The following is a 23419-nucleotide window of genomic DNA, read 5'->3' as shown; positions in this document are numbered from 1 at the left end:
GGAAGGTTGCCTATCTCCACTTCATTTAGTTGTTTTTCTGGGGTTTTATCTTGTTCCTTCATCTGGTACTTAGCCCTCTATCTTTTCATCTTGTCTTTCTGTGAAAGGAACTGCAGGACTGTAGTTCTTCTTGCTTCTGCTGTCTGCCCTCTGGTGGGTGAGGCTATCTAAGAGGCTTGTGCAAGCTTCCTGATGGGAGGGACTGGTGGTGGGTAGAGCTGACTGTTGCTCTGGTGGGTATAGCTCAGTAAAACTTTAATCCGCTTGTCTGCTGATGGGTGGGGCTGGGTTCCCTCCCTGTTGGTTGTTTGGCCTACGGCAACCCAACACTGGAGCCTACCTGGGCTCTTTGGTGTGGCTAATGGTGGACTCTGGGAGGGCTCATGCCAAGGAGTACTTCCCAGAACTTCTGCTGCCAGTGTCCTTGTCCCCACAGTGAGCCACAGCCACCCCCCGCCTCTGCAGGAGACCCTCCAACACTAGCAGGTATGTCTGGTTCAGGCTCCTATGTGGTCACTGCTCCTTCCCTTGGGTCCCACTGCACACACTACTTTCTGTGTGCCCTCCAAGAGTGGAGTCTCTGTTTCCCCCAGTCCTGTCGAAGTCCTGCAGTCAAATCCCACGAGCCTTCAAAGTCTGATTCTCTAGGAATTCCTCCTCCTGTTGCCAGACCCCCAGGTTGGGAAGCCTGACGTGGGGCTCAGAACCTTCACCCCAGTTGGTGGACCTCTGTGGTATAAGTGTTCTCCAGTCTGTGAGTCACCCACCCAGCAGTTATGGGATTACATTTCGCTGTGATTGCGCCCCTCCTACCGTCTCATTGTGGCTTCTCCTTTGTCTTTGGATGTGGGGTAGCTTTTTCGGTGAGTTCCAGTGTCTTCCTGTCAATGATTGTCCAGCAGCTACTTGTGATTCTGGTGTTCTCACAAGAGGGAGTGAGAGCATGTCCTTCTACTCCACTATCTTGGTTCAGGCTCGAATTTTCTACTTTAAATGGGTGAATTGTATCCCAATAAATTTGTTATTAAAGAAGACTCAATATTTAAAGAATGTACTGATACTGGAATGTCTGTGTACAAAGCATATCAATTTGAGAGCTCACCCTCCCTTTGTCTCCATCACTATATTCTACAGTACTTAAAAGGACAGTCAATGCTGTGAACTGCTAAAGGAATACCTGACTGAATCACACTATATAAGTTTTATAGCTACCAAGAATAAATTCAGCAATTTCTTTAATTCTTTTTGAAATTTTAATTATTTTAAATATTTATTATTTTATTTATTATTTTTATTTTAATTATGTTTATTATGTGCTAAATTTATAAATATATGATTGTTGAAAACTACAAATGATACAGAATGAAAATGCGAAGTCCCCTTCTACCCACTTCCACCCACCAACCATGCTTCTCCCCAGAAATAACCAGAGTAAATACTTTCTGTATATCTTTTTCCAGACTTTTACAGTATGCTTCATTTTCTTTCGCATATATGGGATAAAACTTCATATTGTTCTACAAGTTGATTTTTTCATTAACAAATACGTTATACCAGATCTTTCCAAGATCTTTTTATTGTTAAAAGTACTTTTTTTCTATTAAAAAGCATTAAAGCTGGATTTACATACCGCTTTTGCAAGCTTGACAAAGTCCTTCCTCACCCATTTATATTTTCTTCTAGAATGTTCATATGTTTGCTCCCTGCTCCCAGGAAATTCTTCTATTTATTTAACTCCTTAAAGTAATTTTTTTACTTCATAAAGTAACAACTTTACTATTAGGGCACATACCAGAAAAACAGAATAAGACCATTTTTTACTAGTTAACTAGACATCTGGCAGCCCTCTTAAAAATATGAACTTCAGAACTGAAAAACACCATCCTCTTCCCAAATCATACTCTCTCAGTAGCTAGTTCCAAAACAATGTCACTATATCTTCTATAAAAGTCTTTCACCAAGGTTCTTCAGCTTAAAATGCACTCAAACTTTCATTCTTTCAATAAAAGGGGTAAAGGGAAGCATTTTACCAAAATAAGAGACAAGCTTGCAAAACAGACCTCCAATTGGCCTTGTTCATCAGCATATTCGATGGACTGGAAGATGGTGAGGGCATAGCGTTGTCTGGTCTTCAGCTGAGCACTATGACCTCGGTACCAGTTCTGGATGACCAATGCGGCTTTTAGTGCTGCAGACCCACAGGATACGAAAGGGAAAGAAAAACAGTTACTGTGGAGCTATGGGGGGAAGGTAAGTGCTTCAGAAAAAATCAGTCCACCTGGATTCCTAGGTTCTAAGAACATAAAAACTACAGACAACGAGATGTTCCTTTATGTTTTTGTACAATGTCCTCAAGTCTCAAATACTCAGGAATAATGATGACCCAGCCATCAAGAGTAGCATTTTTGGAGCCTGAATTTGAATCCCAACTCTGCTGACTACCGTCTATGTGATTTTGGGAAAGTTATTAGAACTCTCAAAGCTTCAGTTTCCTCGTCTGGCACTATTTGAAGTCTATGTACACCCTATGAAGTAGCAATTCCATTCTTCATTATATACCCCGAAGCAATTCTCACACAGTCCATAAAGGAGACATACGGGGATACAATGCTTCTTTGTTGGCAGCCGTAGGGAGTTTGACACCAATGCAACCTGGCTTTCCACTGCTAGGAAGGAGAAGATGTGACTGTGGTGAGTGTACACCATGGAATATTATGCCACAACTGGAAGCGATATATAGCGACGTGGATGGGTCTTCAAAATAGTGCTTCAGTTAGAACAGTTATCAAAAAGTTAGAGACAGAATGGAATATAACATGATACCATTTTATATAAATTTAAAATACACGCACACGAAATCGCAATATACGTTTCGTAAGAATATACAGAAAGGAAAAGATACTAAAAATAAGAGATTGGTTATTTGTGGGGGGTGGGTGAATGAATGAGCATAGAGTATATGGTTAAAAGGGAATAAACTAATGAACTAACTACCATAAGAAAGGGCCTTGCGCAGACCAATGATGACAATGTACAACATACTGAGAAGTATGATTCACTCCACCTTCTCCACCTGCGATTCAACTGATAAAAGACAGATGGATAAATGAACACACCTCCCTCCTTCACAGAGTTACTATGAGGATGAAATGAGATACTACAGGTGAAGAGTTTAGGCCAGTGCCCAGTGTAAAGCATTTACTAAATAAATGGCAACTATAGTGACAAGTATTGTGTTGTTTGTGGATTATTCAGGCACACTGACTCTTCTGGGGCTGGGAGCCTTTGAACCATCCTATAGCTTCATAGTTTTGAAGAAAGAAATCAGGTGAGAGAGAATGAGATTTAAAATATAGTCTCTTACGCCTTTCTCAACTTTTACAGTGACGAGTAATCAACACCAGCTGGCTCCTTTTATTCATGCTATAATTTTTCCCAGTTAGCCCATAAGAATCAAGAGTTAACTCTAACAAGAACAATTTGAGTTCTGAAGCAGCAATCCAGCCTCTCGGCTTAGTACTGCTGTGGTATAACAAGTACACACTATCCATCTGAGGGTGTGTGTTTATGAGCTTCTCCAAGGCTGTTGGGTTCCAGAGACTCTTGTTTCATTATTCAGCTCTCAGAAAACCCCAGGAAATAGGCGTAAGGTCAAGTACCGTTATCTTTATAGGGAAAAACCACAGGGAGAAGAAATCAAGTGACGTTCAATATCACTAAGTGAATAATTCCATGTCTGAAATCTCAAGTGTTCTCACCATATCATCATGCGGAGCCCAGCTTCACCTGAAAGGTCTGTTCTGTGGGACAGTCACTGTCATGACCAACCAAGCCTCAGCTCAGGGGCTCTGTTCACCAAGCACAACGGAACTGTTCCAGGGCTGAACACTTACTGAGGGCCAGGCAGTGGACTCATCTCTGCAGTCAGTCCTCGCCATACTGTGAAGCTGGGAGAGACTAACTTACTTAAGTGCACTTAGCCAGTAAGTTGAAATGGACAGCAAGGAATTGCACCCACCTCTCAACCTCTTAACCTCCATAGAGCTATTGATCTTTTTCTGTGCCTCACTTTCTACGTCCGCACAATGACGTAGTGGAATAAATGATCACTAAAGTCTCTTCTATTTAGTATTAGCAACACCAAAAAAAAAAATCAAGCTTAGTGTTATTTCTATAATTAACAGTAAAACAAAGTAGCTACCATACGTTAATGGTCTACTACAAGACATTTAGTCCCCACAAGTATTATCATCTCCATGTTACACATAAGGAAACTTCAGGTTCAGAGAGGCTAGCAACTTCTAGTACCCTCAAAGACTTCCTAATTATATATAATATTTCATTAAAAAATTCACAAACTAGTGTGAACAAACAGGTAACCACCTCAGAACCCAAGAGCCAGGAGCAGAAGAGCCATGCCAACCAGGACGCACAGGGCTCACTTCCTTAGAGTCCACAGTCTTGGCTCAAATGTTGCCTTCTCCGTGAGGCCTTTCCTGAACACCCCTTGTAAAATGGCACCCATCCCCCATTGCCTATCTCCTTCTTTCCCTCCACAGCACTTGTCACCATCTGATATAGCATATATTTTACTCATTTGTTACTGTCTGTCTCCTTTCACTAGAATGTAATCTCCATAAAGGCTGGGATTTTGGTCCATTGGGTTAGCTGCTGTGTACCCTGAGTCTGGAACAGTCCCTGGAACATAGTAGATGCTTGATAAATATTTGTTGAATGAATGAATGAGTGAAATTACTGTTTAGTTAAAACTTCCTGTCTTGCGTTTCTCTTCATGCTAATTGCTGAATCTTATGTTTGGTTTTGTTTTTTAAATAGGAGTTTATTTGACAGTCCTTTAAATAAGAAGTTTTATATTCAAAACGGTAAGGCATTTAAAGACTCTGCTTTTGAAATTCTGCTATCAGAGGCCTCCTGAGGAGGCAACAGGATGAGTGAATATTTAATGTAACTTTAAGGGGCCTGATATCCAAGCAGGAAGAGCGACACAAGTGTGATAGAACTGATTAAAATGAATTCAAATGAACTGGAAAGAGAATGAACCATCTAGTGGCAAAAGGCTTTAAACAAGGAGGAAAAGCATCTATTACCTCAGCTGTTCAAAGCACGATGAGAATAGGGTATGCCTCAACTCTGGGACCACAGTTTTCACTGTTGCTTTTGTTTACAGATATCTGCCATCTGCTAGAGTATGTTTCTGTCCCAGCGAGACTTTCAACTTCACTGGAAAAACAGCTCAAAGCACATGCCCAGCAGACATGAGATGGTCACAAAGCCTGCTTCTTGAGCAGCAAGGCAGGGACCCTCTGAGGCTCGCTCCTCCAGAAACTCTGACATCCCTGCAGAGCAAGGGTACAACATAGGATCCTTGCCCCTGGAAAGTATTTTTCTCAAACAAGAGGGAAACGAGAGGAAAGCATGAGGTCCAGCCTCCAAAACAATGACAGATATTTTAAACAAAACTATCACTTTCCCAAATGACAGATCATAGTTTTATCATTCTTGGAAACATATGGCCTTCCAGTCAGAGAAGGGCAAGAAATAGAGGTCATTACTTTGACTTTTTATTTACCCACATACTCGCCCACCCACCAACCCATCCACATGGGATAATAAAAATAAGTTCTGAATTTGTAATCTGGAGACTTCCGTTTTGGTCCTAACTCAACCAGGTGCCAACTGTGTAACCTCAGGCAAATTGCTTAACCTCTCTGGTCCTCGGTTTCTCATATGAACAATGATAACTTGGGATTATGTGACCTCTAAGATTCTTTCCAATTATAAAATACTCTAATTCATCCCTCTATTTTTTTAATGCCCCAGCTGCAGCCTACCTAGCCTGTAGCAAAGCTGAAAATAACCATTAAAGGACAAAATAGGATGTGTAAATATGAACACTCAAATCAGAAGCTTCTGGATACAAAAGACAAATTCTAAAGGCTACTCAAAAAAAAAAAAATCTGAATTATCCTTGTAGAAAAAATCCAAGTCAATTCATTAATATCCTTGGCTTTCCCATCAAGGAACCGTAGCCAAAGTTTGCTAGCAATTGGTCTAGGAACAAACATTTCACCTATTACTTCTCCTTTAAATGGCCTAAAACATGATTACTGTGTATATTCTGTTAACTGGTACAAGTGATAGCCAATAGAAGATGGGGAGAAACGGATGGGGAAGGAAGTGAAGACAAGAGGGGGTGGGGATACAGAGACACATGGGAAGGGTCTAAAGTCCAGAGGTTTCAATGAAAATTGAGAGGTCAGAGAATGGGATAATGATCATAAAGATCGCAGAGGTGGAGCTGATCCAGGAGGCCACAGGGGCCAGGAAATGGGAATGAGCAGCTGAAGTGGAGCAGGTGAACGACTGTTCTAAAACAATCATTATCGTGAAAATACAAATTTTTAATAATTATTATTGTATGAGAAATTTATCTATGTAAAAGATTTACTATCATTTTAAATCATTAAAATATTTTCTTGCAGGAAGTATGTTCTATTCAACAATTCAGTAACGACCTTTAATCCTCACTCAGAAAGAAAAATTAAATATCTTGACTACAATTCTGTTTTATGTCTCCCTTGTTATTAATTAGTAATCTGAGTTATACTGCCACACTCATTCACCCAAGATCAAATATAATGAGCATTAAATTTTTGTCTTTTGCAGCTGCTAAAAAGATAATGCAGTATAAAGCCATGATCATATAGAAAAGTGTTCTGATTACGGGAAATACGGGCATACCTTGGAGATATTTCAGGTTAGGTTTCAGACCACCACAACAAAATGAATAACGCAATAAAGAGTCACATGAATTTTTTTGTTTCCCAGTGCATATAAAAGCTATGTTTATACTATATTGTAGCCTACTAAGTGTGCAATAGCATTATGTCTAAAAAAATGTACATACCTTAATTAAAAAATACTTCATTGCTAAAAAAATGTCAAAACAATCACAATAGTAACATCAAAGATCGCTGATCACAGACCATCATAACAAATATAATAAAATGAAAAAGTTGAAAATACTGTGAGAATTACCAAAATGTGACACAGAGACACAAAGTGAGCAAATGCTGTTGGAAAAACGGTGCCAACAGGGTTGCCACAAACCTTCAATTTGTAAAAAATACAATATCTGTGAAGCACAATAAAGCAAAGTGCAATAAAACAAGGCAACTGGGGCTGAGGTACTGCTCTTCCTTACACTGAATCGATGCGCCTGTCTGTAACAGGATTTTCTAATAATTAACAGGATCCAACTATAAGGCTGGCTTCTTTGTAAATTATCTAGTCAAGGCTGGAATCTGGTAAAAAAATAAAGAGGTGGGACTTCATATCCTTTCAGCAGTACTTTCTACCTTCTAAAGGCTCACGATTCTACAGTAGATATCTAAATAGTCCATGTCAGAGTCTCATAATACCTGACATTTCTAAAGCAGAGGTGGATCAATCACAAAGCAAATAGAGAAAAAGATGAAGATGAATTTAATTGGTATAAAGAACAGAAAGGATGCTTGGCTTTTTGTTTGCCTGTTTCATGTAGGCAATAAATGTGTCTGTAGTATCAATCCTATATAAACCTCAAGGCCAACACATTATCATATTAAAAAGTGAGTAATTAACTGAAAATTGTTATTGAGAGGGATCATGATTTCAGATGAAGAAAGCAGTCTCCTTTTACAAAGAAAAGTACTTGTTTAAAATGATTCCCAATTGATGCCAACAAACTAGGGATTATAGTATATGATGTGGGCTGAAAATAAAGATATGGCAGTTTGGGCATACTGATGATAATTAAAGCCATGGGAGTAAAGTCACCCAAGGAGAGCATTAGAGCGACAAAATAAGAGGGCCAAGAGGAACCCCAATATTTTAAAGTTGGGAGAAAACAGAGCCCTCATAAACAGTTAAAACAGAGACATAAAAGGAAACCACGAGAAGATGCTGTCACTGAAGCTAAGGGCCATGAGTATTTTAAGACGGGAGTGTACAGGAGTGCCAGGTGCCGCCAGGAAGTCAAGCAAAGTAAGTACTGAAAATGCTCCATGGGATTTCAAGGTCATTCAAGAACTTGTCTAAATCATATTCCACAGGATGAGGTAAATGAGAAGGTAGGAGACAGCAGTGTGAACACACCCTTCAGGAGCAAGCTCTCTGAAAGGGAGGAGAAAGAGCAGAGTGACTGGAGGGGACAAGAGGGCTAGGGAAAGCTCTTCTTCCAAAGGGAAGGAAAACACAGTTACAAAGGGCAATTATGCACAACTGGGAAATTATGAATATGAACTATATGCTAGAGAATATTACTCTATTAGTTTTAATTTTTTCAGTGTAATATAGGATTGTAGTTATGGAAGAGAATATCCCTTTTTTTAGGACATTAATGCTAAAGTATATAGAGGTTAATATATAATGTCTGCAACTTACCAATACTTTCAAATAGAGAGGGAAATGGAGCTGGAGAGAAAGAAGGAAGAGAGAGCGAGAGAAAGAGAGGGAGAGAGAATGGTAAAGTTAACGTGAATCTAGGTAAAGTGCATGGGGTATTCATTGTATTATTCTTACATCTTCTCTGAAGGTTTGCAATTTTTAAAAATAAGATGTTGGGGGGCTTCCCTGGTGGCGCAGTGGTTGAGAGTCCGCCTGCCGATGCAGGGGACACGGGTTCGTGCCCCGGTCCGGGAAGATCCCACATGCCACGGAGCGGCTGGGCCCCGTGAGCCATGGCCGCTGAGCCTCCGCGTCCGGAGCCTGTGCTCCGCAACGGGAGAGGCCACAGCAGTGAGAGGCCCACATACTGCAAAAAATAAAAATAAAAAAAAAAAATAAGATGTTGGGGGGAAAACAAAGCAGAATGGTCAAACCTCCGACTCAAAAAAAAAAAAAAAAAGGAAAAAAGAGGAAAGGCACTAGAACCTGTTAAAATGTTAATGAAGTATCAGCTAAGGGAGTGAGGGGGGAGGCAGAAGGGGAAGAGCAATGCCCCTCACTCCTACACATGCACCTGCAGCTACAGAGAACAGTCATAGTCCTTTGAGTGACAAGAACTTTAAAGAACATCTTATCTGATGTCCCATTTCACTGAAGAGGAAAATGAAGGAGGTCCCAGCTCACAGGGATTTCTGCTAGACTACACAGTGCCAGTAAAGACTGATGGCAATTATAACCAAGAATCCTCCAACACAATAACAAGAAGGATGGCAAGGGCTCCTCTAAATTTTCTTTCAGAAAATTCTTTAGAGAACAACAAAGATAAAGGAAACGGTGGTGTTCATAGTTTTTCCATGAAAGTCCCAAATTTAAATATGCAGCATTGTAAAGGAGTTAACACTAGGAAGGAGGAGGCTGGGGGTGACGGGAGGGGATCCCTCGGGCAGTTATGAATGGTTTGATTATTAGATTTTTTAAACAGCTAGGTTAACTAGATGTTATTCCAAGAATTAAAGAAATATTTTGTTTTGTTAGAAAAGAGACAACAGGCCCAAAATGGAGTCACTTGTGCTAAGCTCCATGTCAGTAAACCGAGACTTAATACATAACCTAATTGTATTTTCCAGCCTCTCTTAGGAATGTAATCTTAACCAGTCTAGAATTTCCTGGCCAGCACTAGTGAGGTAATCAACCTGAAAGACCCTTGTCTTCCCACAAAGGAAGGTGACGTTGCCTGAAATATTCCTTTCTTTCCGTTTATGACTTCCCTATCTTACCCCTTTCTGCCTTTAAAAACCTCTCCTTTCCTGCAGCTTTTTGAAGCTCCTTTCTGTTTTCTGGATGGGATGCTGCCCCATTCATGAATCACTGAATACAGCCAATTAGATCTTCAAACTTACTCCGTTGAATTTTGTTTTTTTAACAGATTTGGTGCCAGCACCAGGAGGACTGAAGGAGACTTCTGATGTCTTCAGCTAAAATGAGAAACAAAGGTGTGGTACCCGTGAACACTTCTGATTTCTCTTTCTCACCATTTCTGAGGGCTGTGGGTAATTTCCTCTCAATTCTGAGCTCTGCTCTCTTTGCAGGAAGCTCCTGATCTAACTGGCTTTCCAGTACACATTACCCCTTTTGGGAAACCCAGTGCAGTCCACAGTCTTCATTTTGGGGGTCTGCTGGTTCACTCCTTTCCCCAGTTCCATTTTGGGAATTGCTGGTGGTGCACACAGTGCCTTCTCCTAGCCAGTCCACAGTAACATCTCTTGGTTACCGCTGGTGTGTTGAAGTACATGTTTGTCTTGTTTTGTGTAGATAAAGGCTACTGGTAATGGGAATCTTAGAAGCCAAAAAAAAGCTGCAAAAATTGATGGACACAAGTCTAGCACTTTGAAAGCTGTTAGAGCGCTTGCCACCTAACTCTAAAAGACTCCTGTGTTAGAATAAGGTGGCCACTGAATGGGTCAGATTGACACTAGGTTGCCGACCAACCTCAAGAAAATTTCTGTGCAACAAGGTACACTGTAAAACACCACACAATCTTCAACCCAGCAGCATATCTGTCTTAGCTATTAGTTTGGCTCTGAGAGACTCAAAGGTTTAGCTAAAAATAAATTAATAATAATAATAATAACTGGAATCATTAAGTTCTAAGGAGTTAAGTGTGCCACATTCTGACACATATGCTTATTTTATGTCTAAAAACTGTGATCCAGGGCTTCCCCGGTGGCACAGTGGTTAAGAAGCCGCCTGCCAATGCAAGAGACATGGGTTCAAGCCCTGGTCCAGGAAGATCCCACATGCCTTGGAGCAACTAAGCCCATGCGCCACAGCTACTGAGCCTGCACTGTAGAGCCCATGAGCCACAATTACTGAGCCCACGTGCCACAGCTGCTGAAGCCCACACACCTAGAGCCCCTGCTCCGCAACAAGGGAAGCCACCTCAATGAGAAGCCCACACACTGCAACAAAGAGTAGTCCCCACACGCCACAACTAGAGAAATCCCGTGTGCAGCAACGAAGACCCAACGCAGCCAAAAATAAATTAATTAATTAATTAAAAAAATTTTAAAAATCAAGACCAAGAAACTGTGATCGAGGAAGTTATAAATACCTACAAAAATGACAAAATCTTACTAAAAACAGTCTAGAATTAGACAAGATCATTGCTTTGTATCCTGGGAACTTAGCTTGATAACCATCAGGTTAGGGGCCCCAAAATATGGCCAACAGAAAAGTGGGTTGTACTCCATTTGCACCTAAATATGGCTGGACAGAAATGTGGATTGAAATTCATTTGCTCTAAGGATCTTACCAAACTGCTACTGGCCCTCAGGGAAACTACAACAGCCTTTAAGAGGAACATTACAATTAGAAAAGATCATTTAAGAAGTGCAGATGAGAGCTCTACCCACCACCAGTCCCTCCCATCAGACAACTTCCACAAGCCTCTTAGATAGCCTCATCCACCAGAGGGCAGACAGCAGAAGCAAGAAGAACTACAATCCTGCAGCCTGTGGAACAAAAACCACATTCACAGAAAGACAGACAAGATGACAGCCTGTGAAATAAAAAGCACATTCACAGAAAGATAGACAAGATGAAAAGGCTATGTACCAGATGAAGGAACAAGATAAAACCCCAGAAAAACAACTAAATGCAATGGAGATAGGCACCTTCGAGAAAAAGAATTCAGAATAATGATAGTGAAGATGATCCAGGACCTAGGGAAAAGAATGGAGGCAAGGATGAAGAAGATGCAAGAAATGTTACCAAACCTCTAGAAGAATTCAAGAACAAACAAACAGAGATGAACAATACAATAACTGAAATGAAAACTACACTAGAAGGAATCAATAGCACAATAACTGAGGCAAAGAACAGATAAGTGACTTGGAAGACAGAATGGTGGAATTCACTACTGCAGAACAGAATAAAGAAAAAAGAATAAAAAGAAATGAAGACAGCCTAAGAGACCTCTGGGACAACATTAAAGGCAACAACATTCACATTATAGGGGTCCCAGAAGGACAAGAGAGAGATAAAGGACCAGAGAAAATATTTGAAGAGATTATAGTCGAAAACTTCCCTAACATGGGAAAGGAAATAGCCACCCAAGTCCAGGAAGCGCAGAGAGTCCCATACAGGATAAACACAAGGAGAAACACGCCGAGACACATAGTAATCAAATAGGCAAAAATTAAAGACAAAGAAAAATTATTGAAAGCAGCAAGGGAAAAACAACAAATAACATACAAGGGAACTCCCATAAGGTTAACAGCTGATCTCTCAGCAGAAACTCTACAAGCCAGAAGGGAGTGGCATGATATACTTAACGTGATGAAAGGGAAGAACCTACAACCAAGATTACTCTACCCAGCAAAGATCTCATTCAGATTTGATGGAGAAATCAAAAGCTTTACAGACAAGCAAAAGCTAAGAGAATTCAGCACCACCAAACAAGCTCTACAACACATGCTAAAGGAACTTCTCTAAGTGGGAAACACAAGAGAAGAAAAGGACCTACAAAAACAAACCCCAAACAATTAAGAAAATGGTCATAGGAACATACATATCGATAATTACCTTAAACGTGAGTGGATTAAATGCTCCAACCAAAGGACACAGGCTTGCTGAATGGATACAAAAACAAGACCCATATATATGCTGTCTACAAGAGACCCACTTCAGACCTAGGGACACATACAGACTGAAAGTGAGGGGATGGAAAAAGATATTCCATGCAAATGGAAATCAGAAGAAAGCTGGAGTAGCAATACTCCTATCAGATAAAATAGACTTTAAAATAAAGAATGTTACAAGAGACAAAGAAGGACACTACATAATGATTAAAGGGATCAATCCAAGAAGAAGATATAACAATTATAAATATATATGCACCCAACACAGGAGCACCTCAATACATAAGGCAACTGCTAACAGCTCTAAAAGAGGAAATCGACAGTAACACAATAATAGTGGGGTCTTCAACACCTCACTTACACCAATGGACAGATCATCCAAACAGAAAAATAATAAGGAAACACAAGCTTTAAATGACACAATAGACCAGATAGATTTAATTGATATTTATAGGACATTCCATCCCAAAACAGTAGATTACACGTTCTTCTCAAGTGTGCACGGAACATTCCCCAGGATAGATCACATCTTGGGTCGCAAATCAAGCCTCAGTAAATTTAAGAAAATTGAAATCATATCAAGCATCTTTTCTGACCACAACACTATGAGATTAGAAATGAATTACAGAGAAAAAAACGTAAAAAACACAAACACATGGAGGCTAAAAAATACATTACTAAATTACCAAGAGATCACTGAAGAAATCAAAGAGGAAATCAAAAAATACCTAGAGACAAATGACAATGAAAACACGACAATCCAAAACCTATGGGATGCAGGAAAAGCAGTTTTTGTTTTTTTGGTTTTTTTGTTTTTTGCGGTATGCGGGCCTCTCACTGTTGTGGCCTCTCCCGTTGCGGAGTACAGGCTCCGGACGCGCAGGCCCAGTGGCCATGGCTCATGGGCCCAGTCGCTCTGCGGCATCTTCCTGGACCAGGGCACGAACCCGTGTCCCCTGCAACAGCAGGCGGACTCTCAATCACTGCACCACCAGGGAAGCCCAGGAAAAGCAGTTTTAAGAGGGAAGTTTATAGCTATACAAGCCTACCTCAAGAAACAAGAAAATCTCAAATAAACAATCTAACCTTACACCTAAAGGAACTAGAGAAAGAAGAACAAACAAAACCCAAAGTTAACAGAAGGAAAGAAATCATAAAGATCGGAGCAGAAATAAATGAAATAGAAACAAAGAAAACAACACCAAACATCAAAAAAACTAAAAGCTGGTTCTCTGAGAAGATAAAATTGATAAATCATTAGCCAGACTCATCAAGAAAAAGAGGGAGAGGGCTCAAATCAATAAAATTAGAAATGAAAAAGGAGAAGTTACAACAGACACCGCAGAAATACAAAGCATCCTAAGAGACTACTCCAAGCAACCCTATGCCAATAAAATGGACAACCTGGAAGAAATGGACAAATTCTTAGAAAGGTATAACCTTCCAAGACTGAACCAGGAAGAAACAGAAAATATGAACAGACCAATCACAAGTAATGAAATTGAAACTGTGATTAAAAATCTTCCAACAAACAAAAATCCAGGACCAGATGGCTTCACAGGTGAATTCTATCAAACATTTAGAGAAGAGCTAACACCCATCCTTCTCAAACTCTTCCAAAAACTGCAGAGGAAGGAACACTCCCCAACTCATTCTCTTTTTTTTTAAATAAATTTATTTATTTGGCTTTGTTAGGTCTTCGTTGTTGTGTGTGGGCTTTCTCTAGTTGCGGCTAGCAAGGGCTACTCTTTTTTTTTTTTTTTTTTTTTGAAGTACGCAGGCCTCTCACTGTTGTGGCCTCTCCTGTTGCAGAGCACAGGCTCCGGACGCGCAGGCTCAGCGGCCATAGCTCAAGGGCCCAGCCGCTCCGCGGCATGTGGGATCTTCCCGGAGCGGGGCACGAACCCGCATCCCCTGCATCGGCAGGCGGACTCTCAACCACTGCGCCACCAGGGAAGCCCAGGGCTACTCTTCGTTGAGGTGCGCGGGCTTCTCCTTGTGATGCCGTCTCTTGTTGCAGAGCATGGGCTCCAGGCACGCAGGCTCAGTAGTTGTGGCACACGGGCTTATTTGCTCCGTGGCATGTGGGATCTTCCCAGACCAGGGCTTGTACCTGTGTCCCCTGCAATGACAGGCAGATTCTTAACCACTGCGCTACCAGGGACGCCCGTCCCAACTCATTGTATGAGGCCACCATCACCCTGATACCAAAACCAGACAAAGATACTACAAAAAAAGAAAATCACAGACCAATATCACTGATGAATATAGATGCAAAAATCCTCCCTACCTAGGGAGACAAAAGACCTGTATGCAGAAAACTATAAGACACTGATGAAAGAAATTAAAGATGATACCAACAGATGGAGAGATATACCATGTTCTTTGATTGGAAGAATCAATATTGTCAAAATGACTATAGTGCCCAAAGCAATCTACAGATTCAATGCAATTCCTATCAAATTACCAATGGCATTTTTTACAGAACTAGAACAAAAAATCTTAAAATTTGTATGGAGACACAAAAGACCTCGATTAGCCAAAGCAGTCTTGAGGGAGAAAAACAGAGCTGGAGGAATCAGACTCCCTGACTTCAGACTATATTACAAAGATACAGTAATCAATACAGTATGGTACTGGCACAAAAACAGAAATATAGATCAATGGAACAGAATAGAAAGCCCAGAGACAAGCTCACGCACCTATGGTCAACTAATCTATGACAAAGGAGGCAAGGATACACTATGGAGAAAAGACAGTCTCTTCAACAAGTGGTGCTGGGAAAACTGGACAGCTACATGTAAAAGAATGAAATTAGAACACTCCCTAACACCATACACAAAAATAAACTCAAAATGGATTAGAGACCTAAATGTAAGAGCGGACACTACAAAACTCTTAACTGAAAACATAGTGAGAACACTCTTTGACATAAATCACAGCAAGATCTTTTTTGATCCACCTCCTAGAGAATGGAAATAAAAACAAAAGTAAACATATGGGACGTAATGAAACTTAAAAGCTTTTGAAAAGAAACCTACAAACAAGACAAAAAGACAACCGTCAGAATGGGAGAAAATATTTGCAAACAAGTCAACGGACAAAGGATTAATCTCCAAAATATATAAACAGCTCAGGCAGCTCAGTATTAAAAAATCAAACAACCCAATCCAAAAATGGGCAGTTCTCCAAAGCAGACATACAGATGGCCAAGAAGCACATGAAAAGCTGCGCAACATCACTATGAGAAAAATGCAAATCAAAACTACAATGAGGTATCAACTCACTCCGGTTAGAATGGGCATCATCAGAAAATCTACAAACAACAAATGCTGGAGAGGGTGTAGAGAAAAGGGAACCCTCTTGCACTGTTGGTGGAATATAAATTGATACAGCCACTATGGAGAACAGTATGGAGGTTCCTTTAAGAACTAAAAATAGAATTACCATATGATCCAGCAATCCCACTACTGGGCATATACCCAGAGAAAACCATAATTCAAAAAGACACATGCACCCCAGTGTTCACTGCAGCACTATTTACAATAGCCAGGTCATGGAAGCGACCTAAATGCCCATCGACAGAAGAATGGATAAAGAAGATGTGGTACATGGGCTTCCCTGGTGGCGCAGTGGTTGAGAGTCCGCCTGCTGATGCAGGGGACACAGGTTCGTGCCCCGGTCCAGAAGATCCCACGTGCCGCGGAGCGCATGGGCCCGTAAGCCATGGCTGCTGAGCCTGCATGTCCAGAGCCTGTGCTCCGCAACAGGAGAGGCCACAACAGTGAGAGGCCCGTGTACTGCAAAAAAAAAAAAAAGAAGATTTGGTACATATATACGATGGACTATTACTCAGCCATAAAAAGGAATGAATTTGGGTCATTTGTAGAGACGTGGATGGATCTAGAGACTGTCATACAGAGTGAAGTAAGTCAGAAAGAGAAAAACAAATATTGTATATTAACGCATATATGTGGAGCCTAGAAAATGGTACAGATGAATCGGTTTGCAGAGCAGAAATTGAGATACAGAAGTAGAGGTAAAACGTATGGACACCAAGGGGGGAAAGCCGCGGGGGGTGGGGGGGTGGGATGAATTGGGAGATTGGGATTGACATGGATACACTGATGTGTATAAAATGGATGACTGATAAGGAAAAAAAAAATGAAGTTCAGTTGAAAGTAGGGTTCCCAAATTAAACAAACTGAATGGGACATCTATTTTAATTGGTACGTAGAACCTTCCAAAAGGCTTCAGGACCCCAGAATAGCTTCATTGAAAAATTCATTGAAAAAGTCTAATGAAAAATTAAAGACACAAGAGGTACCTAAAACAAAAGATTGCAAGACAGACGCAACTTTTACTACTCGCCTCTATCGTCCTTTATTTGAGTACTCATTCTAGTAATCCTCAGTCTAAATTGTCTTTCCTAAAGAGACTACCAGACCATAAATGAAAGTCTGCCAAGTTATAGGCCTTACATATACCCCCATATCTACCCTTGAAGGAGGGCCCCCATATGGACCCCTCTCAGAGTTGATGAGACTCTGAGGGCCTTTATGGTAAACTGCTATGTTATCCCCTTAAGCAGCTAAGGGAAACTAAAATTAAATTAATGAAAAACCTTGACATCTGGTAGATACTGGAGCTACACCCTCTACTTTAAACCCCCCTCAGAGCCTGCAAATGGGATCCTGGGAAAACTGGCAGAAGCCAGCTAAGGGTGAGAATTCTTACCAGAGTCAGCTCTCCCAGATCTCTGTCTGTAGTACCCAAAAAGAGAAGAAAATAAAACAGTTTTTGCACCTTCTTTGGGGATGCCTCTTAAGTGCAAGGGGTTGTTCATTACTACCAGAAATATTTACTGCTTGTCCCAACTGAAAACTGACAAGATATTTAAAAGGATTTTTTTTTAAGTAGCTCTGTGGTCAAAAGTTGGTCAGAAACTGGAAGATGATATTCAGAGTCTGATAGGAATATTTCTTTTAGGTGTCCTCCACTAAACCAAAATGAAACTATGCACCCAGAAGGAAAGAAAAACCTTCTAAAGCCTTTGTGAAAGAATTTACCAAAATCTTCCAAAGGAAAACAGCTCTAAGTCCAGAACATAGAAATTTTTTTTTTTTTGCGGTACGCGGGCCTCTCACCGTTGTGGCCTCTCCCATTGTAGAGCACAGGCTCCGGACGCACAGGCTCAGCGGCCATGGCTCACGGGCCCAGCCGCTCCGCGGCATGTGGGATCTTCCCGGACCAGGGCACGAACCAGTGTCCCCTGCATCGGCAGGCGGACTCTCAACCACTGCGCCACCAGGGAAGCCCCGGAACATAGAAATCTTTTAATTTCCATCTTGGTTAGAAATCTTGTCCCTGATATATATATATATATGAAAAAGCAAATTAAGAATAATGTAGAATGTAGCTGAATAGGAGGATCAATCTATGAGGTCATTTAGGCTGCAACCCAATTCTTTGGGGAATTGAGAGCAACTATCCTTATCTTACAAATCTTTGCAAAACTAGAAATATAGCTCCAGAGGCAGTTCACAGTCCACCTATTCCTTTTACCAATCCCCAAATCTCTCCTATTTATCTCAAAAAGCTTGTAAGTATTGTAAACAATCTGGCCTTAGGAAACCAAAGTACTCCTCAGAGGAACTCGTATTCTTTTTCTGTACCTTTGAGATACAAATGTTCTACAGACTTCAGGGAGGTAATTCTTATCAGAATGTAAAGGAAAGGGGAAATGGTCCTTTGAAACCTAGGCAAATAAAAAATCTTTTAAGTGTCTTCCCCCAAAATATTAGTAAAAAATGCTTTAGCCATCGGAGCAGATAACCTTAACTTGTTCCATCTACCAGAAAAACAACTTAGATTCATTCAACTTATTTTACAACTAGTCAATTACTGTACCTGATTCATGGCAGTAATTTTAAAACAGAAGCTATAAGGTCCCTGTTTGCAACTGTCTATTTATGTGTGTCTATGTATGTATTGTAGATGTATGGTATTTTCTACCTTCAGAGGGTACTGCCAAAATTAATTTGTAAAAGAGCTCTATTTAATTGGCTCAAAGAAATTAAGCACTTATATAAATTAAGTGAAATCAATAAATTGAATAGATGTAAATGGAATAAAAGTTTTTAGGTGAACTTTTTAAACGGTTTCTCCAAATCTTTTTGGTAACCTGAAAACTTAAAGTTTTGCCAATTAAGTTAAATTAAATGATGGACAGTCAACGAATAGACAGATCATTTCCAAATAAGATAGAATACTGAAATATTAATTATTGAACATAGATTTATCCACTTTGGGCTTCCTTTTACAGGGAAACTAAAGATATTTGGGTCTCCTAGTAAACATGGTTTCTGCCATGCTGAGAAATTTACTAAGAGAAAATTTAATTATAAAAAGTATAAAAAATTATAAAAAGTATTTATAAATTTGCCAAGCCATATAATGCTAAAATAAAAAGAAAGTTCATAATTGACCTAAAGCATAAATAAATAATCTATTTTTAAAAAAAGTAATACTAAGCCTTTATGTTGTAATTGTACAGGTATATGTTATAAGTGTTCCAGAAACTATATGCAACTCCTAAAGTCTGATATGTATGTCCTGGTATAATGTTATCATCATAATTCCAGTTATCATTTTACAATATTGAGTGTCACAGAAATAACCAATTTCCTTGCTAATTCTATTATAATAAACTCTCATCAGAACTCTAACAATGGGCATTTTTTTTAAGTTTTCTGTCATTTATAGACAATTATTGTTTTAACTCAGATGCTTTTGCAAAAATGTTGCTGCAAAAGTGCCTCATCTTCAAGGAGATTCATGGAAAGGACTCCAGCAAACACAAGTTTCTGATAACTTTAAGATCATAAACTGAACTGGATAAGAATTTCTAGAACTAATGGAAAAAAACTGGATTAAAGCAGAACAAGAATTAATAATATGGGACTGAATGAACTGAAAAGGGTGATTATAATTTTTATTCCTTCTTGCTTGAAGCACTACTGGTTCTTTAATGTTTTGTTTTTCCAGATTTGAAGAAACTTTTTCTCTTAAGCTATCTATGACTTACAACAATTTGGTAAAGTATACTTTTGTAAACAAAGATGAAACATTTACTTTTTCTCCCTACCTGATCCCTCCAGAATTTGGAAACTCTTGAATATTCTTTTTATGGCAAATTAGTTAGTTATTTACATAAGTCCAATGAGAATCTGTTCTCCTTGCAACAGGACACAATTGGAAACACCGGTTATATTACCAAAACTTTAACTGGAATGTTATATTTGAGAGAGATGTACATAGACTCAGATATGACCAGACAGCTTTAAAGAACTAAGGTTGACTTTATGGAGCCAATAAAGCCCCTTGGAAAAATCGACCTGGTACCTTACTACAAGGTTCTAGCAAAGCAGTCTTAAAAAGAACTCATATGGTCAAGCACTACGCTTGCTACACCTATGTAAATAATCAGGCCAAGTATAACGCAAATAAATTAGTTTTACGGTGATTATCTTTGTTTTTTTAAAAATGGAGGTAGTTATAAAGATTATGTTTGCATCTTTGTAGATATTAGATTCTAATCCTGATAATTGTCTTTGAGATTTTGTTAAATACCTGTAAATTAGACCAGATCCTGAATTCTTCTAGTTTCCTCAAATACCTGGCTATAACTCACCAAACGAATGTTTCCAATTTTCTCCTACCCTTCTGATTTGGAATCACTAAGAACAAAGACTGCCCTTGAATCTCCTTGGAATGGACTATACCAGGTCTTCCTCACTACCCAGACGGCAGCCAAACTTTAGGAACTTGAACCTTGGGGACACATCTCACAGCTGAAGAAGGCTCCACCGGACATCTGGCCCTGCACAAATGGTAGAGACCTCCAAACCAAATCGACGAAGAAGAGAAGTAGCTGACATCAATGTGGACTGCTTCCTCCCAAGATGCTGGATCAAGACTTCATACTTTAAACATGAAACGCTTGCTTCTTCTCTTTCTTTCCTTTACCCTGGCATTGGCCTTGGAAAGGTAACACCATCACCTCTATCTCCCAGCCCATTGCTAAGGGGGGGTAACTTTTCACTGCTAGATTTGTCATTATCAAAAAAACTGATCTGTTCATTTATAGTATTACCTTAGTGGGAGTGCTTTGTGCCCTGACAGGATTTATCTTTGTCTGTGGTGATTATCATTCTCCTTGGGCCTATGAATACCTAGATGGCTGGCGCATAACTCGGCAATGCCTCTTCGGTTACCTAACTGTGCCCCTAACTGTCCACAGAGACACCTCATTGGTCAACTCTCCTGAATTTGCACTGTCAAGTTAGAAAGAACCTACCAGGAGGCTTTCATGATTCAGGATTTGCTTTCTTTGGCAGGTGCCTACTGCCCTGGTTAGAAGTAAATGCAAAGGAGCCTATGATCAGGAACCTCTCCTTAACTCTTGAAGATACTGCAGAATCTGTTGATAAAGCAATAGCTGCTCAGTGAAAATCCTTAGACTCTCTGGCCCAAGTTGTTTTTGATCATTGGATAACCCTAGATTATCTTTTAGCTTTGCAAGGAGGTGTCTGCTGTGGCCAACACCACCTGTTGCACCTGGATTAACATTTCTGGGGAAGTTGAAACTCAGCTACATACGATCACTGAACAAGTCACTTAAAAAGGTGACTCCTTCAATAGGGTCTTTCTTTGACTTATTTGATTTTGATTGGTTTGGGTCCTGGGGACCACAGCTTCGAAGTACACTCCAAACACTGGGAATTATCCTGCTTATCATAATCATAGTAGTCTCCCTGCTACACTGTATTCTCTCAAAAGTTTTTTTTTAATAAGATTTAATTTTATTTGTTTTTGACTATGTTGGGTCTTTGTTGCTGTGCACGGACTTTCTCTAGTTGTGGCGAGCAGAGGCTATTCTTCGTTGCGGTGCACAGGCTTCTCGTTGCAGTGGCTTCTCTTGTTGCAGAACACGGGCTCTAGCTCTAGAGCGCAGGCTCAGTAGTTGTGGCACATGGGCTTAGTTGCTCTGCGGCATGTGGGAACCTTCCCGGACCGGGGGTTGAACCCGTGTCCCCTGCATTGGCAGGCGGGTTCTTATCCACTGCGCCACCAGGGAAGTCCCCTCTCAAAAGCTTTAAATGCGTGATTGCAGCCACTCACCACCAAGCAAATGATCTCCCTAACACCGGAACATCAGAAAAGGAATAAAGAGAATGACCAACTTAAAAATTGTGAAACTGAAGTTGTGGCCTGTGTGTATCACAGAGATTAAGCAAATAACATTATGATCTGTGAATAGCACACAAAAGATCAACAAAAATCGTGAGAACTCAGAGCAGTAGCTGGGAGTGGCACTAACATCTTACATTTTTATCATATCTTTCAGGCTGAGAGTCTGATGAAAAAGGGGGCATTGTTAAAAAAGAAACAACAGGCCCAAAATGGAGTTACTTGTGCTAAGCTCCATGTCATCAAACTGAGACTTAATACCTAACCTAATTGCAGTTTCAGCCTCTCCTAGGAATGTAATCTTATCCAGTGGGGAATTTCCTGGCCAGCACTAGTGAGGTACTCAACCTGATAGACCCCTGTCTTCCCCCAAAGGAAGATGAACTTGCCTGAAATATTCCATTCTTTTCATTTTTGACTTCCTTGTCCCACTCCCTTTCTGCCTTTAAAAACCTCTCCTTTTCTGCAGCTTTTTGGAGCTCCTTTCTATTTTTTAGATGGAATGCTGCCTGATTCAGGAATCATTCAATAAAGTCAATTAGATCTTCAAATTTGCTATGTTGAATTTTATTTTTTAACAGATTGCTGCTTAGTATTTTTAAATTTTTAAGCAAAAATACAGAACAAATATTTTTTAGAAGAACAATGTCCATTAGAGAAAATTTCCATTTGTCATAGCTTAAAGAATCAAACTTCAAAACCAAAAATGCTAGGTAGCCTTTGCAGCACTGAGAGAAAATGAATAAATGCATTTCTAAGTGGTCTCAAGGGAAAAAATAAAAGAAAATATAGTGTTCTCAACGTGGTCTACAAGAAAAAAAAGGCAACAGATTATTAATTCAAAACCCATCAGTATAAAATTTTAAGTGTAAAGTGAAGTTCAGAAGAAGGAAACTGCAATGTTCAATTTCTGGGTGTTGGATAAATTCCAATTTTACAAGTCAGGGCAGCATATCAAAAGGAGCATGAACTCTGGAAACTGTCAAAGCTGGTTCCAATTCAGGTTCAGCCATCAACTAGTACATGACTTTGGGCAGCTCTCTAAGTCTCGATTTCTTCACGTGGAAAAAGAAATTAATTAAAGCTTCCTCCAAGAGTTTTGGCAAGAAATAGAAATAATAAATGTAGTAGGCACTCAATAAATGATAGCTGTTATTACTCTCTTCCCTATTGCATATCACAAAAGAATCAAAAAATAACAACAATAATAATACAACAACAATGCTACTTCTCTACATGGAAGGGGGATAGCCCATAAGAAAGGGATAGTCTCAATTTTATATGCAGGCTACTCTTTCTCAAAAATGCCATGATACTCCAGAGGCAGAGAACTGTGCTGGGGCTGAATGACCAACGTAGGGAAAAACCCTTCACACTAGTCAGAAGTAAGCTCTAGGCCTGGCTCTGCCACTTACTAGCCATGTGTTCTTAAGCAAATCACTTTGCCTTTCAAAGCCTCAGTTTCCTTTTCTGCAATTTGAGAACAACCCTTCACAGGTTGTGAAGATCAAATGTATGTGAAAGGACTTGTCCAACTATAAAAGCACTATGCAAATAAAAGGTACTTTACATAAGTACAT

The 23419-nt window shown here is 39.9% G+C and overlaps 1 protein-coding gene across 1 annotated transcript in view; it reads right to left on the bottom strand.

Annotated features, from left to right (window-relative positions):
- Positions 1-23419, bottom strand: part of PPEF1 (protein phosphatase with EF-hand domain 1) — a 148772-nt gene that overhangs the window by 83676 nt on the left and 41677 nt on the right. The window contains exon 7 of the mRNA XM_027099716.1: positions 2061-2188. Within this exon, the coding sequence (XP_026955517.1) occupies positions 2061-2188 (128 nt within the window). The remainder of the gene's footprint in view (positions 1-2060; positions 2189-23419) is intronic.

This window comes from Aethalodelphis obliquidens, unplaced genomic scaffold (assembly GCF_003676395.1).
Source record: "Aethalodelphis obliquidens isolate GAN/ISIS:26980383/991018 unplaced genomic scaffold, ASM367639v1 scaffold137, whole genome shotgun sequence".
NCBI lineage: Eukaryota > Metazoa > Chordata > Mammalia > Artiodactyla > Delphinidae > Aethalodelphis > Aethalodelphis obliquidens.
Note: the sequence above shows the minus strand (reverse complement) of the source record. Positions and strands in the feature narration are given on the sequence as shown.